General features: G+C 45.5%; 1 protein-coding gene across 1 annotated transcript in view; it reads right to left on the reverse strand.

Moving 5' to 3' along the window:
• Positions 1-18128, reverse strand: part of RAD18 (RAD18 E3 ubiquitin protein ligase) — a 303633-nt gene that overhangs the window by 235979 nt on the left and 49526 nt on the right. Inside the window, exon 4 of the mRNA XM_040407201.1 lies at positions 17237-17307. Coding sequence (XP_040263135.1) covers positions 17237-17307 — 71 coding nt within the window. The remainder of the gene's footprint in view (positions 1-17236; positions 17308-18128) is intronic.

Here is an 18128-nt window from a genome sequence, read left to right on the forward strand (position 1 = left end):
CTGATCGACAATTAGAAAAAGACCAGGATTTGGTCTGAACACCGGATTCAAGTGGAGAAAACACAAAACTACAAAGGAACACTGAAAGAACATGTCCTATTCTGGTCTGATTTTTGGGACAAGAATAGGCATTTCTACCAGAGGGCAGGACAGTGGATGGAGCTACTCTTGAACGTCTAATCGGCTGGGGTACACGGTGTCGGACCCCCACTGAACGGGTACGGATTGCCTTTCCAAAGGATAGGACATCAATATAAAAATTTCTGGAAGGAAGGAAAGGAAAAAAGAAAAGAAAAGGAAAGAAAGAAGAGTCGCCTATATTTTTCTTAACTAAAATACATATATTTTTTAATTCTGTTTTCTGTACGTGGCTATGGTGGCAGCCATCTTGTCTGATCCTTTACTAAAGGGAATCTGTTACCAGTTTCATGGTGTCCTAACTAAGGCTAGTTTCACACTAGCGGCAGGGGAGCCTGTCGGATATGTCCTGCCATTAGTTCACGTGTGCCCCAGCACTGCCGCTCTGTCCCCATTGACTATAATGGGGGTACGGGCGGAGTTTCGGCGGCACCCGGACAAAAAGTACAACATGCAGTATTTTTAGTCTGGCTGCCTCTCGCCGCAGTCAATGGGGACGGAGCAGCAGTCCGGGGGCACACGTGAACTAGCGGCAGGACAGATACGACGGACTCCCCTGCCGCCTTAGGCTACTTTCACACTGGCGTTCTTCTTCTCCAGTATTGAAATCCAGTAAAGGGTCTCAATACCAGAAAAAAAAAAACATCAGTTTTGTCCCAATGCAGTCAGAATGTCTTCCGTTCCGTCACTTTTATGGTATTTGACCGGAGAAAATAACGCAGCATGCTGCGATATTTTTTCCGGACAAAGATCCGGCATTCATTTCCATAGAGATGTATTAATGCCGGATCCGGTACCAAGTGTGGTGGAAATTGCCGTGTAGTCAGATCCGGTTTTCCTGTCTGTGCATGCGCCGGTATTTACGAGGAGCTAGTTTTGCTTTTGATCTTTAGAAAATTTTTAATACTGGATCTGTTATTCCGGATGAAACGGATCCGGTATATCACTGGATCCATCTAACGGATCCGGAAAACAAGGATATCCGTTTGTATACAGTTTGCCGGATTCTAACAACGCTAGTGTGAATTTACCCCAAGATCCCCTTAGCAAAATATTGGGTCACTTTTTTGATTGACATCTTGTACAGCTGACACACTGGTCCACAGCCGATTTTATCCGCCCCCTGCTGCTAATTCAGTTGGGAAAAAAACTGTTGATCAATGGCGGCGAGAGGGTGGAGAGAGCCTCATGAATAGCAGGACTCATTGGCATGCACTGGAGCTGTTAGAACCAGAATCACAAAAACTGCTCAAAAAATGGCATGCCTCAAAATTGTAAAGGGCTTGATAAATTCCCCCAATGACGTTTATGGGGAGTGTTGTGGATTGTGCAGAGAGGGGGAGAAGATGAGCTGTGACCATCATCTATTGACATTTCTGGCAGAGTGTTGTGGCCTGTGCAGAAATCATTGTGGAGGAGGTGAATGGTGGATCCTCCTTTATCTATCAATCTATATATATATATATATATATATATATATATATATATATATATATATACAGTACAGACCAAAAGTTTGGACACACCTTCTCATTCAAAGAGTTTTCTTTATTTTTATGACTATGAAAATTGTAGATTCACACTGAAGGCATCAAAACTATGAATTAACACATGTGGAATTATATTCATAACAAACAAGTGTGAAACAACTGAAAATATGTCATATTCTAGGTTCTTCAAAGTAGCCACCTTTTGCTTTGATTACTGCTTTGCACACTCTTGGCATTCTCTTGATGAGCTTCAAGAGGCAGTCCCCTGAAATGGTTTTCACTTCACAGGTGTGCCCTGTCAGGTTTAATAAGTGGGATTTCTTGCCTTATAAATGGGGTTGGGACCATCAGTTGCGTTGAGGAGAAGTGAGGTGGATACACAGCTGATAGTCCTACTGAATAGACTGTTAGAATTTGTATTATGGCAAGAAAAAAGCAGCTAAGTAAAGAAAAACGAGTGGCCATAATTACTTTAAGAAATGAAGGTCAGTCAGTCAGCCGAAAAATTGGGAAAACTTTGAAAGTAAGGGCTATTTGACCATGAAGGAGAGTGATGGGGTGCTGCGCCAGATGACCTGGCCTCCACAGTCACCGGACCTGAACCCAATCGAGATGGTTTGGGGTGAGCTGGACCGCAGAGTGAAGGCAAAAGGGCCAACAAGTGCTAAGCATCTCTGGGAACTCCTTCAAGACTGTTGGAAGACCATTTCAGGGGACTACCTCTTGAAGCTCATCAAGAGAATGCCAAGAGTGTGCAAAGCAGTAATCAAAGCAAAAGTTGGCTACTTTGAAGAACCTAGAATATGACATATTTTCAGTTGTTTCACACTTGTTTGTTATGTATATAATTCCACATGTGTTAATTCCATAGTTTTGATGCCTTCATAGTCATGAAAATAAAGAAAACTCTTTGAATGAGAAGGTGTGTCCAAACTTTTGGTCTGTACTGTATATATGTGTGTTACCCGTCACTGTAATCCTGCCAGTGATAAGGAGATGAGCTCCTTTTTCTGACTTGCTGTGCGAGTCACCATTGATTTCTGAGCTGACCACACTGACCACCATTCATTACTATCAGACACATCCAGAGGGAGCTGAAAACCCTTCTGTGTAATGTCAAGCAGAGTCCCACCGTGGATTTATGGACAGAAGTTGGACGGCGCCGCGCTGCCGCTGTTCCTTCCAGGCTATGTGATAATCCTCTAAGAGGAATCAGTAAATTAGAGTGAATTCATCCTCAGGTGTCCCTGACGCTGCTCACTGACTGTGGCAATTCGCTGGCGCGGGCCCCAGAGACTGACAGCTCCCATCTACATGGCAGCTCTCCGCTTTGACGGAAAGTAATGTAACGGAGGGGACGTGGTCAGGGTTTCAATCTCTTTGGAAATGGACGGGCGGCTCCATTATTAAATTAGAGAAAAGTTAAATTCAGCTGACCTCTCCGCTCGCTGAGAGCTTTTTCATATTTCCTCCTAATGGATGGAGGCGCTCCCTTTCTAACACTGAACATGGGGGCGCTGGTCCAAGACACAGGAGAGCGTTCGGCGGGTCATAATGATATTAACTAAAGCAATAGGGAGGCAATGTTCCTAAATACTCGACGCAGCACAATCGGCAAGATGAACGCTGATTAAAACTGCTGGGGACAAGAGCGGCTACGGAAATCCCACCTGGCCAGTAAAAAAATTGCTCTCCACAAGACAGGGGTGGTTGGACCCCCGACGATCACAAGAGCAGGGTCCTACATCCGTTATCGATTAAAACCATAAGGAACTGCCGGAGACGGCCGAGCGCGGTACTGTATGGAAGTCTGAGCATAACTCCACTCAAACGACATGGGACCCCCTACTCTGGCGAGCCGTGGTGGTCACCACCAATCAGACACTATCGTGTGGATAACCGGTCATTTTGTGAATATCCCTGTAATTTCAATGCTATCTTACCACAACAGCCCAGCACTGTGTTGCTTATAGATTGTAAGCTCTTGTGAGCAGGGCCCTCATTCCTCTAGTACTGACTGCTGACTTGTTGGTGAACCCTCTGCTTGTAAAGCGCGGCAGAACATGTTGGCGCCATATAAATAGAGATGATTACGGTTCACATCTATAGCCGCTCTGACCCAGGAATAGCACCAGTAGCTGTTCCAGGTGTTTCTGTATCCCGATGGACTAGTCACTGGTCAACACCATGGACCAGGCAAGGACAATACAGTTTCCAAAAATGCTTTAAATGAAAACGCGTTTCAGCGATTTATCACATGCGACCCCAAAATGCGTTGTCTACTGCAAAAGAAGCCCTTTCAGATACTTAGCCTCACTTGCGTGGTCCATTCAGATCAGTGGCACTGCAGGCATTCTGTGACCACGTCTGCGACTTCCCCGTATCACTGGATGGGGCCCGCATGTAGCCTGCATGTGTGACGTCCCCAGTACTAGTCTGTAGAGTGGAGGATTATGGGAATGACTTATGGGAACCACAGGGACTAAACTGAGTCCAGACTGGCGGTGGAGGGGATCGGTTCTGCAGTGCCAACCTCTTTCTTGCGACCTCCGCTCTCCTCCCCATTCTCTTGCAGCACTTCCATCTGTGCGACATTTCTCAGGGTCGTCCATTTCCCCTACAACAGAGACAGATTTCGAGTTTCCGAAACGGATTTCACCAGGGCACAGCACAAACACCACGGCTGTGAAGATGGAAGATGTCAAGAGACCCCCGCTGACACTGATACAGACCCTGCAAAGGAAGGGCCCCTGGTTATTTATGACTTTAGGGAGTCCTCTAATGAAAAGTGTCCAGACACGCTTTGACCGCACGGCCTCGGAGAATATTCCATCCACAAATTCCGGCCAACATTTCCCATTCTTTCCATGGAGGGGGATCCCAGTGGATTCATCCTCACAAACTGCGCTGTGAAGCGCCGCAAGGCAAACCCTTACATCCACTACTCCACCCATTCAGAGTCACTACTCCGTCCTGAACTGTATGCAGACATTTTGCAGCTCTGCCTTATTATTGGCAGCACTAATGTAAATGGTTTACTCCAGTACCTCTCGCAGATTAGACAACGTATGAATTCCACATTTCAGGACCAGTAAATCCCAGGTCCATCAGTTACAGACATATAGTATATACTGCTGTAAAATTCCATTACAGCCGCGCTCAGAGGATTATAATGCTGTCCGTCAATGTTATAGGATATCCCCAGCGTGAAGGCGCAGGGCAAGCAGCTGAAAAAAGGCAGCAACGCCCGCCAGCAGGAAATCTCATTAGAAATCTGCAAAACTGAAAAAAGCATGGGGACATTTTTGTTATAATTATCAATAGACCGATTTATTCTCAGACTTGATCTCTGAAAATCTGGTTTTCGCCTGCTGCCCCAGGTGCCAGGGACAAGGGGTTATACAGCGTCAGCATAATTACTAGGACTTCTCACACAACACAAAAATAACCAATCAAAAAGGTGATATGGAGCCTTATAGTCAAAGAAAACGCTAATGATAAGTAATTGATGGCACAAGCCTCAGAGCCTCCAGCCGGGCGGCCTACGGGTCGCACATGTAAAAGTCCCTAAGAAAACAATTGATTTTAATTTGCTTTATTTTCTCACGCGGCGCAGGACTGAACGCAGGATCGGTGATCTACGTCTGTCCTGCAATAGAGCAAAGATACAACACAATGATGACGAGCTCAACAGAGAAGGTGAAACGTACCTCCACATCAGTTACAAATCTATATATCAGATACTATACATCAAATCATACACTCCAGTCCTAACCAGAGCTGCATTCACAATTCTGCTTGGTTACCCAGCTAGTTCTCTTAGGACCTGTTCACGCGGCGGATGTTGCTCCATTCACTGCTGGGGACAGGTCCCTGCTTGGCGGGCAGTGAATTGCAGCGCTGCCTCCTACTGAAAACAATTAGAGATAGACAAGGCCTAATGTACAAGCTCACATTCTGCTGGAGGAAAAAAAAACTGAGGGGGAAATATACTCGTTTCATACGCCAGTATTAAAATAAAATATATTGATATAAGATGCTCTATATACCAGGAGTAGGCAACTTTCAGCACTCCAGCTGTTGCAAAACTACAACTCCCAGCATGCATACTTGCTCTGCTCTTCTCTGCACCACAGCTGGAGTGCCGAAGGTCGCTGACCCCTGCTCGATTCTATGATTTCAGGAAACTTCAGAAAGTCTCTCTTAGGGTCCAATTCACACGTCCGCAAAATGTGTGCAGAACGGGTGTGGATCCTTTTATTATCAAAGGGGCCGGAAAAGAAGCGGATAGCACACAGAGTGCCGTCTGCATCCGCACTTCCGTTCCGCGGCCCCGCAAAAAAATAGAACATGTCCTATTCTTGTCCGCAGACACGGACAAGAAAAGACATTTCTATTGTAGTGCTGGCCATGTGCGGACGTGTGAATGGACCCTTAGGCTGCTGTTGCACAGTCTGTGTTTGGTCAGTGCCAAAACCAAGGGTGACTCTTATGCAGAGATCTGTGCCTGTTCTGTGTTCTTGACCCGCACCTGGTTCAGACTAACAACTACCTATGGAAATAACTGACCAAATAACTGAAATGTGAACTCATGCACACGACCGCTGTCAGCCGATGCCCGCCAACAGTGGGTCCGCAATATACAAGCACTGGCCGTTTGTGCACCGCATCATGGCTGCGTACCCATTCACTTGAATGTGTCCGCAATCCAGAAGGTGCGGTGTGGAACGGAGGCACGGAACCACTACGGTTTTGTGGTGCAGACCATCACATGCGGATCACGGACCCCATTCAAGTGAATTGGTACGGTGGCCCTACGTTCGGTGCCCATGTACGTCCCAGGCCGGTTCGTGTACATGAGCCCTTATACAGAAAATAAATCAGTGCAGAATTGATGTGGAAATTAAGCTGCGGGGCCGATTCTAAATCCACAGCATGCAAATGTACTGGCAGAAATCACCGCACAGTTCAGGCTTTGCAAAGCATAGTGTGAAATACGAGGCAGCTGTGCAATAAATATGTTAGCTGCAGATTACGCCCTGTGTGGACTTACCTGCCATGACTTTACAAGGCCCACATCAGCCTTCACTGAATTACCCGAAGGCAAATGAAACGAGGTTGACGGTTCCTAGTAAAAGCGCAGGCTACATCCCTATTAGTATTGGATACAGACATGACCTCGGCAGTTACACAAGTGATGGACTTCATCAGATTTTGCCTGCATGGCCAGCCATCTCCTCTGCCCCCCGAACCACAGCAAAGAGATGGCCACCCAAAATTGTACTGGGGGTGTCTTCTTGAAGGAGATGGCTGGTATGTATAGTATGTGGTGGAACTGAAAACCTGTTACTGGAAATCTAATCTGGATATGGAGAGGTCACACAACCTAATGGAGGACCAGGCACCGGTATCTCTAAACTGCGCCTCTTCAGATCCCCAGCGAGGAGGAACAGAATCCGCTCCACAATAACCGGGACGGATTTCAATTTCCTGCAGTTTGTAGAATCACGGACTTAATGAAAGAGTTCTTGTCTCCCTTCTGTCTGTACCGCGCAGCTTTTATCTGACAACCCTTGCCCCAGCAGACAGAATCTGCCCGAAAACCCTGCCACATCGGCACTATGAAGTATAGGACCAGGTAATGAAATCATCACATCGTGTTCCTTCATTAGAGCCGTCCGTCCACAGATTTATTAGGATTTCGACTGTAACAAATCACCGCGGCATCTTGGCACAAAGGAGTATTTTTTAAAAACTTTTTTTTCAGTGTTTCTGTAGTTACATTTGCCTTCAGAAGCCGTTTATCACAAGATGTGTTCCTTTTTTTAAGTCTATAAAATACTGCCACGTAAAACAAAAAAATTTAAAAGTGGAGGAAGGGACGATGTCTCCAGCACCCAGACAAATTTACAACGATATATGCCCGAAAGTGGTATAAATTATAGCTCGCAGCTGGCATACACAGGATGAGAGTTACATAGTGGAAGGAGCAGGGTCCCTAGCAGCACAGAGGTTTTCAGGAGAGGAGTGTGCTGATCTTATGGAGGTCACAGGATGAGAGTTACAGAGTGGAAGGAGCAAGATCCGCCCAGCAGCACAGAGTATTTCAGGAGATGAGTGTGCTGATCTTGTGGAGGTCACAGGATGAGAGTTACATAGTGGAAAGAGCAGGGTCCCTAGCAGCACAGAGGGTTTCAGGAGAGGAGTGTGCTGATCTTATGGAGGTCACAGGATGAGAGTTACAGAGTGGAAGGAGCAGGGTCCTCCCAGAAGCACAGAGGATTTCAGGAGAGGAGTGCGCTGATCTTGTGGAGGTCACAGGATGAGAGTTACATAGTGGAAGGAGCAAGATCCTCCCAGCAGCACAGAGGGTTTCAGGAGAGGAGTGTGCTGATCTTATGGAGGTCACAGGATGAGAGTTACAGAGTGGAAGGAGCAAGATCCTCTCAGCAGCACAGAGGATTTCAGGAGAGGAGTGCGCTGATCTTGTGGAGGTCACAGGATGAGAGTTACATAGGGAAGGAGCAAGATCCGCCCAGCAGCACAGAGGATTTCAGGAGGAGTGCGCTGATCTTGTGGAGGTCACAGGATGAGAGTTAGGCTACATGCACACGAACGTTGTTTGTTTCCGTGTCCATTCCGTTTTTTTGGCAGATGAAATGAATAGGTCCGCATCCTAACGGGTCCGCAAAAAATGCGGACAGCACACCGTGTGCTGTCCGCATCAGTATGTCCGTTCCTTAGCCCCGCAAAAAAAAATAGAACATGTCCTATTCTTGTCCGTTTTAGGCATTGTTACAATGGATCCGCAAAAAAAAAAAACGGATGGCATGCGGATGTCATCCGAGTTTTTTTGCGGATCGCAAAACACATACGGTCGTGTGCATGTAGCCTTTACAGAGCGGAAGGAGCAGGATACTCCCAGCTGCACAGAGGATTTCCGGAGAGGATTGAGCTGATCTTATGGAGGTCACGTAGATGGAGCAGGGTCGTTCAGCTGCACAGAGTATTTCAGGACAGGACACCTAACTTCCATTGACCTGAGTCAAGCTAATATTTAATTCAGGCATCTAATACAGAACAGAAGCTACTAACCCCTGCAAGAGGTTTGAAAGGGTGGACAGATCAGTGCATTAGTGGCAGGGCTGTGGAGTCGATAATCTAAGGGTACTTTCACACTTGCGTTAAAGTTTTCTGGTATTGAGTTCCGTCCTAGGGGCTCAATACCGTAAAAAAAATTATCAGTTTTATCCTAATGCATTCTGAATGGAGAGCGATCCGTCCAGGATGCATCAGGATGTCTTCAGTTCAGTCCCTCTTACGTTTTTTGGACGGAGAAAATACCGTAGCATGCTGCAGTTTTCTCTCCAGCCAAAAATCCTGAAAACTTGCTGGAATGTCGGATCCGGCACGCGCAGACCTTTAAAAATGAGAAATAAATAAATACCGGATCCGTTTTTTCCGGAAAGACCGATCCGGTATTGCAATGCATTTTTGAGACGTATCCGCATCCGGATCCGTCTCACAAATGCATCCGTTTGCGTCTGGATTGCCGGAATCCTCTGCCGCAAGTGTGAAAGTAGCCTAAGTCCGGGCTCCTGCATTTTATCACACTTCGGCTCCGGCATAAATGGGCAATAATTTAGTAATAACAAAATTTCCTGTAGAAAAACTGTGACATCTGCTTTTTCTCACCATCATGTAAGTCATCAGGCTATTTAGATAAAGCTTAAACCATATTTATTGGGAATATAATTTCAGAAATTCTTTCCATTTTCTGAATTCCTGATGCACTGTGCATTTAAAGGAAACCTGTCATGTGGGTATTTGATTAGAATATAACTCATTATATACAAAACCTTAGATTTCTTCACTTACTGGGGTGACAGATGGTTAGCCTCATAATATACACACAAAGATGCCACGCGCCGCATGCTAACGAGCGGATATGAATCCAGCGTGACGTCTGACTTCGAAACGAGTCCAGCGGTTTTTCTATTCAGCGCTGTAGCCACTCCTCTATTCACTTGTTCAGAAGTTCAAAATCCTGCGCATGCGTGCTGTCTGATCAGTGTAATGACGCACATTCTTAGCTGAAAGTAAACTGGGCATGCGTCGGCTCATCCTCACTTCCAGTGGACCAGTACAAGTAGGAGTTATTTGGCGGGCAGAGTGTACGTCTGGGGTAAGCGTTCTCCGGCTTGACTTGTACTGTGCAGTGGGTGCGCAGCAGCCAGCCTCGCTGCTCACACAGACTCACCCTGCTGCCCCCCACTCTATATTTAGTTTTGCATTTAGAACATTACACTGATCAGACAGCGCGCATGTGCGGGATTTGAGATGAGAATTCGTGGCCAGAAATATAATTTAAAAAGCTGTAGATGATAAAAGGGGCATGGTTTATTACGTCATTCATTCATTTTAATAATTGGCGGGAAAATGAATAACAGGGAATGCAAAGCTACTATATTTAAGGTAAAAAAAAAAAAAGGGGGGGGAGGAATATACTATTGAAATTAGTAATTATAACAAGGGCTAGTTTGTTCATGGGGCGATAAACACATGACAGGTTCCCTTTAACAGGAGAACACTGCTAAATCGACAGACGTAAAAGCAGTACCGGTTTTAGAAATACAGTTGTTCACTCAGTAAGGTGGCGGAGCCAGCAGTGATAGGGCCTATCACTGCGGGCCCCAACAGATGACTGCAGCATTCTGTGTCTTCCTTCAACAACAATATTTACCTGCTCCCCAGATCCCTGCACGGCCAACGTTGCATCTCCCCGTCGCGTGGATCAAAACATCCGCCCGGGAAGGGGGGGGTAGGTATCTGTAGCCAATAGCAGGCCGTGACAGTGACCAGCCTCAAGGGGGCTCGTCACTGTCGAGGCCTGTAATCGGTTGCTCCGACTCCTCTACAGGACTTTGTTTTCCGTCCAGCATAACGGAAAACAGACGGATCCATTATGCTTGCCCACCATAGACTTCTATTATGACAAATCAAAACGGAAAGTCTCTTGAAGGCTTCCGTTTTGCAATCTCTCCAGGAATTCCGTTACAAACTGAACCTATAACGGAATGCCATAACGCAAGTGCCAACCCACCCTAAGTGGTAAGCCTTGCACGCGTGTTCAAATCCCAGGAGAGACTTTAGGATTTTTTTTTCTTCCGTTATTTTCAGGAATCATAACTAAGGGCCTTGGAGCAACATGAACATACCTAGTATAACTGATTATCTATCACCACCAGAACACCCTGCTTATCACTGTTTATAGGTAAGGGACAGGGGAGAATACAGGAGAGGTGAGAACTGAATATCTATCACCACTAGAACACCCTGCTTATCACAGTCAGTTTATAGTATAAGGGACAGGGGAAAATACAGGAGAGGTGAGAACTGATTATCACTAGAACACCCTGCTTATCACTGTGTATAGTATAAGGCAGGGCTCGACAAATCCCAGGCGCCAGGTCACCATGGCGACCAGGAATTTAGTCCTGGCGCTTGGGTATTTGTCAGCCCGTTTTCAAAGGTGCCCGGCCGATGTCCGGAGGCAGCACCGTTTGAAACAGCTCCAGTCCTCAGTCAGTGAGTCACAGCACACAGAGAGCGAGACGCTGGCAGCAGGGAGGGGAGGGGCTCGGGAGGAGTGTAATCTGATCCTAGAGTGGAAGCTGCTTCTGCCAGCCCCTCCCCTCCCCGCCCACCAACCAATCAGAGCTGAGGCAATGCAAGGCAAGCACTAGCAGCTCTGAGTCCGAGTCACTGACACAAGTACAGGAGGGAGTCCTAAGTAAGAATCGAATGATCTAAAGATCCGATCAGTTAGTGACTCATTCGATTCTTTGAGTTAAAAGAACAGTCAGTCAGACTCTAGAACAGGTTACACTGAGGCTGTCGCTGATGCTTTTGCAGCAGTGATAAGATTAAGGGACAGGAGCAGAGATGAGAGAAGTGACAGGACACAGTTTAGATTACAGTTTGAATTAACCCTTTAGGATCAAATTGGCTTCTCAAGGAGATCTATGTTAAAGGCATCCCTTCTTCTGTCTCATTCAGTAGCTATAGAACTAAGGCTACTTTCACACTTGCGGCAGGATGGATCTGGCAGGCTGTTCACCCTGTCGCATCCGTCCTTCCGCTGTTTCGCCGGACCACCGCTCCGTCCCCATTGACTATAATGGGGGCAGAGCTCTGGCGCAGTGCATGGTAAAAGTACTGCATGTCCAACTTTTTAGTCTGGCGGCCTCTCACCGCGAACTGCCATGCTGCGCCGGAGCTCCACCCCCGTCCCCATTATAGTCAATAGGGTCTGGGGACGGAGCGGCGGTATATGTAACATGGTATACAGCATTATTGGGGGGGGGGGGCTCTATGGAGAAGTGGGGGGGGGGGGGCACCTACTAGGGGCTTTATGACGCGGCTCCGCCTGGCTCCTAACTTTTTTAGCTGGCTCCTAGATTCCAAGGAAATTTGTCAAGCCCTGGTATAAGGGACAGGGGAGAACACAGGAGAGGTGAGAACTGATTATCTATCACCACTAGAACACCCTGCTTATCACAGTTTATAGTATAAGGGACAGGGGAGAACACAGGAGAGGTGAGAACTAATTATCTATCACCACTAGAACACCCTGTTTATCACAGTTTATAGTATAAGAGACAGGGGAGAACACAGGAGAGATGAAGACTGATTACCACTAGAACACCCTGCTTATCACTGTTTATAGTATAAGGGACAGGGGAGAACACAGTAGAGATGAAGACTGATTATCACTAGAACACCCTGCTTATCACTGTTTATAGTATAAGAGACAGGGGAAAACACAGTAGAGATGAGGACTGATTATCACTAGAACACCCTGCTTATCACTGTTTATAGTATAAGGGACAGGGGAGAACACAGTAGAGATGAGGACTGATTATCACTAGAACACCCTGCTTATCACTGTTTATAGTATAAGAGACAGGGGAGAACACAGGAGAGATGAGGACTGATTATCACTAGAACACCCTGCTTATCACAGTTTATAGTATAAGGGACAGGGGAGAACACAGGAGAGGTGAGAACTGATTATCTATCACCACTAGAACACCCTGCTTATCACAGTTTATAGTATAAGGGACAGGGGAGAACACAGTAGAGATGAGGACTGATTATCACTAGAACACCCTGCTTATCACTGTTTATAGTATAAGGGACAGGGGAGAACACAGTAGAGATGAGGACTGATTATCACTAGAACACCCTGCTTATCACTGTTTATAGTATAAGGGACAGGGGAGAACACAGTAGAGATGAGGACTGATTATCACTAGAACACCCTGCTTATCACTGTTTATAGTATAAGAGACAGGGGAGAACACAGGAGAGATGAGGACTGATTATCACTAGAACACCCTGCTTATCACAGTTTATAGTATAAGGGACAGGGGAGAACACAGGAGAGGTGAGAACTGATTATCTATCACCACTAGAACACCCTGCTTATCACAGTTTATAGTATAAGGGACAGGGGAGAACACAGGAGAGGTGAAGACTGATTATCACTAGAACACCCTGCTTATCACTGTTTATAGTATAAGGGACAGGGGAGAACACAGTAGAGATGAGGACTGATTATCACTAGAACACCCTGCTTATCACAGTTTATAGTATAAGGGACAGGGGAGAACACAGGAGAGATGAGGACTTATCTATCACTAGAACACCCTGCTTATCACTGTTTATAGTATAAGGGACAGGGGAGAACACAGGAGAGGTGAGAACTAATTATCTATCACCACTAGAACACCCTGTTTATCACTGTTTATAGTATAAGAGACAGGGGAGAACACAGGAGAGATGAGGACTGATTACCACTAGAACACCCTGCTTATCACTGTTTATAGTATAAGAGACAGGGGAGAACACAGTAGAGATGAGGACTGATTATCACTAGAACACCCTGCTTATCACTGTTTATAGTATAAGAGACAGGGGAGAACACAGGAGAGATGAGGACTGATTACCACTAGAACACCCTGCTTATCACTGTTTATAGTATAAGAGACAGGGGAGAACACAGTAGAGATGAGGACTGATTATCACTAGAACACCCTGCTTATCACTGTTTATAGTATAAGGGACAGGGGAGAACACAGGAGAGATGAGGACTGATTATCACTAGAACACCCTGCTTATCACTGTTTATAGTATAAGGGACAGGGGAGAACACAGTAGAGATGAGGACTGATTATCACTAGAACACCCTGCTTATCACTGTTTATAGTATAAGAGACAGGGGAGAACACAGTAGAGATGAGGACTGATTATCACTAGAACACCCTGCTTATCACTGTTTATAGTATAAGGGACAGGGGAGAACACAGTAGAGATGAGGACTGATTATCACTAGAACACCCTGCTTATCACTGTTTATAGTATAAGGGACAGGGGAGAACACAGTAGAGATGAAGACTGATTATCACTAGAACACACAGTTTTTGATAAAGAGCCTTAGATTGAGAGAACATAACATATATTTATGGATTAACATTTCAAAATTTATATGAAAAGTGATTAAATTACACAATTTTAAGCTGGAGTCCGAATCAGTAAATTTCTATCAACTCTGACTCTACTCATAACTAGCTCCGACTACACAGCCCTGGGGGCATGTAAGACAAAGCAATAGCTATGAAAAAAGCGCCACCAAAACCAGCAAGTACAGATACACAGCTCTACCCCAAGGTCCACTGATTTGCAAAAAAAAAAAAGAAAGAAAGAAAATTTCTACATTTATAAGAGACAAATTCGAACCTAGGTGGAAAATTGTGCAACAGGTGAGCGCAGTAAACCAATACAAAAAGGAAGAACCCAACACCCTGTGCTGGCAGGAGTCTAACGCCTCATTATACCTCATCAATCTGAGCCATGAGATCAAACCAGGAATCTGCAGGAAGATTTCATTTGTTTGCAGAGAGGGAACAAATTCGATTATATGACAATCTGCATAATTCGCTATGTAAATGTACAGATGCTTAACCTCAAAACAAAATGCAATCACAATAAATGGTTTAGCTGTGCCCAGAGCTCCGCATTCCTCATACCGACCGATTCATATTATACCGAGAAGATTTCCAAACAACCAAACCCAATGAAAATTAAAAGACATATTAAAAAGTTTGGATGATGAGAAGCAGAATGATCCGCCATTAGATTTGATTGCTCTGTTCAAATTTGGTCTCATTATTCTGGATTGCAAAATCGCAAACCTATTTAAGGCTTGGAGGAGAAGGTTCGTGCAGACGTTGTTGTTCCATTAAATACAATTAGGAAGGATTGAGTGCTGCAAAGTCTCTATCTACAAGGAAATACTTCTGTGGCATCTGACGTGGGGGTGGCAGCACAAGTTCCAAGACTGTCCTTGGTCTATAGGACAGCAATAGAGGCCTGCAACCATTGCGGGAGGTAATGGCCCAGGTCTTCCCTAGTCTTCAAGTCCATTCTCATCTTATCTTAGAAAAATGACCTATTGTTTGCATTATTCTTTATGTGAAACATCTCTGAAAAATGTTGCTGGTTACTTTTAATGTTAATATTCATATTCTACAAAAAAAATCTTAAAATACTGCAGTTTTAACACTGGCCACTAAGCCCAATAATAGGCACCAGCTTGTGGTCTATACAGATCCCTTTACTGCAGTCATCTGCTTATCATCACACACAGGATTACAATGACAGATATCAGATAGATTGATCGATTGATAGAACACAGGACCTCCCATTCACAATAGCTGATATCACATCTGCTCCTTCCTTACCTCAGCACAGGTCACAGAGCATGCCTAGAAAACTCTCCATTAGAACTCAATGAGGGGCCCTACTGTCCACAGTGTCTATGGTCAATGTGGCTGCTGTACAGCACCTCTCTAAATGCTGTTAAAGGGGTTGTCTCACTTCAGTAAGGCCCCTTTCACACGGGTGAGTTTTCAGCGCGAGTGCAAAGCGCGAGGTGAACGCATTGCACCCGCACTGAATCCGGACCCATTCACTTCAATGGGGCTTTGCAGATGAGCGGTGATTTTTTACACATCACTTGTGTGTTGCGTGAAAATCGCAGCATGTTCTATATTCTTCGTTTTTCACGCAACGCAGGCCCCATAGAAATTAATGGGGCTGCGTGAAAATAGCAAGCATCCGCAAGCAAGAGTGGATGCGGTGCGATTTTCACGCATGGTTGCTAGGAGATGACAGGGATAAGCAACCCCATTAAAGTAAATTCACTGTATAGAAGGGAAAATAATAGCATTCTTAATACAGAACACTTACTAAAATGTCGATTGAGGGGTTAAAAAAATAAAATAATTAACACTCCTCATCCACTTGTTCGCGCAGCCGGCATCGGCTTCTTTCTTCTTCTTTCAGGACCTGCAAAAGGACCTTTCATGACATAATCGCGCTCACCACGTGGTGACGTCAGCGCAGGTCCTGCTGAATGAAGATAGAAGGATCCACGTCCTTTTGCAGGTCCTGAAAGAAGAAGAAAGAAGCCGATGCCGGCTGCGCGAACAAGTGGATGAGGACTGGGAGAGTTAATTCTTTTTATTTTTTAACCTCTCAAGCCACATTTTAGTAAGCATTCTGTATTAAGAATGATATTATTTTCCCTTATAACCATGTTATAAGGGAAAATAATAAAATCTACACAACACCGATCCCAAACCTGAACTCCAGTGAAGAAGTCCGGGTTCGGGTCTGGGTGCCGCATTCAGTTTTTTATCACGCGCGTGCAGAACGCATTGCTCCCGCGCGATAAAAACTAAACAACACAACGCAATCACAGTCAAAAGTGACTGAACTTGCGTGCACACTCGCACGGGTTTCCCACAATGCACACACGACGCATCCGGAGAAAATCCGGGATGCCTGTGTGAAAGAGGCCTAAGTTGCATTTATTATGTAGAGAAAGTTAATACAAGGCACTTCCTAATGTGTTGTGATTCTCCATATTGCCTCCTTTGCTGTCTGGATTCATTTTCCCATCACATTATACACTGCTCGTATTCAGGGGTTACAGCCATCATGTAATCCAGCAGCGGCGGCAGTGCTTGCACACTGTAGGAAAAAATTAGCTTTGGATTTCTGCCATGCAACCTTCTAGTTAGAAGGCTGGATTTTTTATAAAAAAATGAAATGTACTCAATACCCGTTGTTGTAGCAGAACTACTGCAGTGCTTCCAGTGGCTGGCGGTGCAGCGATGATGTGCCGACTACTCACTGACCTCTAGGGTCACGGGAAGCAGTCAGGGACACCACTGCTGTGGACAGACCAGCGCTGCTGCGATGACATGTCCGACTACACTTCAGGTGAGCACTGAGACCAGAGACTGGCTGCAGCTGTCGTGTGGAGTATCAGGCATGTCATGGCTGCACCAGGAGGTTCTGGAATAGCGATATGAGTTTTGTTTGTTGGTTGGTTTCTTTTATAACATTCCTGGCCTTCCCTAAAATATCCTGGAGCTCTGGAACACCCCTTTAATTCTTATCGATTATAGAGCTCTTCCAGCCACACGAGAGGGCAAGCACAATATTGTATCTGGGTTTATACCCGGGGAGACACGTACCTGGCGCTGACAAACGTCCTCACCACATCATCCAGTATTCGGTTATTCCGTAATTCCGACTCGGTGACAGCCTGAAAAGAGACACAACGGTCATTACCGAGGGCGCATTTATACTAGCTGACCATCACCATCGTCACGCCCCCGCATTATCATGTATCACTTGTAATATGGATCTGCCCCCCACTGCCGAATCTATAAAGAACATGCTCAGGTTCAATGCCTAGTTTCCATGGCAACAGCGGCGCAAAGAAGACGGGGGGAGCGCAGCGCATGTTTTGTGCATACACTGTTACAGTAAGACATTTTTACTCCCATTCACAGGACAGCAACTGGTTTAACTTTACTGGTACAAAACCAGTAAAAGCAAAGCATTGGTAAAGTTCCGGGCCAGTGTTTTGTTAACATGCAGAGATGCAGTTTAATCCAGCGAGTGTAGAAAAACAGTCAAATGACAAATACAGCTCTGCTACATCAAACATCTTATGTGCGGTCTGTGAAGCAAAAAAATGCAATGAAAAGATTTTTTTTTTTATATCTAACCGCCTGGTACCGCTCTGTGTACGGCCTGAGCGCTATTGTACTTGTTCTCCAGTGGCAGCAGGGTGATTAGGTACAAAACTGATAAAATTAGGTTATTTCATGAGAACACACACCCCGCTCCCTTAGATAATCTCATGGCGGGAGCCGATGCAGCAAGTTGTCACCTCGCTACAGTGCGTGCTACTGTGAGCACATAACACATTACACACACACACCTCTCCGCTTTATAACCGCACACGTCCTCATTACGGCCGATGTAACACAATGTGTGTGCGCTGCATGGCTCCTTCAGGCTTTGTAAGACATAACTCATTAACACGGAGCACCCCAAGAAACCCCACGTTATTTATCC

Source organism: Bufo bufo, chromosome 9 (genome assembly GCF_905171765.1).
Source record: "Bufo bufo chromosome 9, aBufBuf1.1, whole genome shotgun sequence".
Taxonomy (NCBI): Eukaryota; Metazoa; Chordata; class Amphibia; order Anura; family Bufonidae; genus Bufo; species Bufo bufo.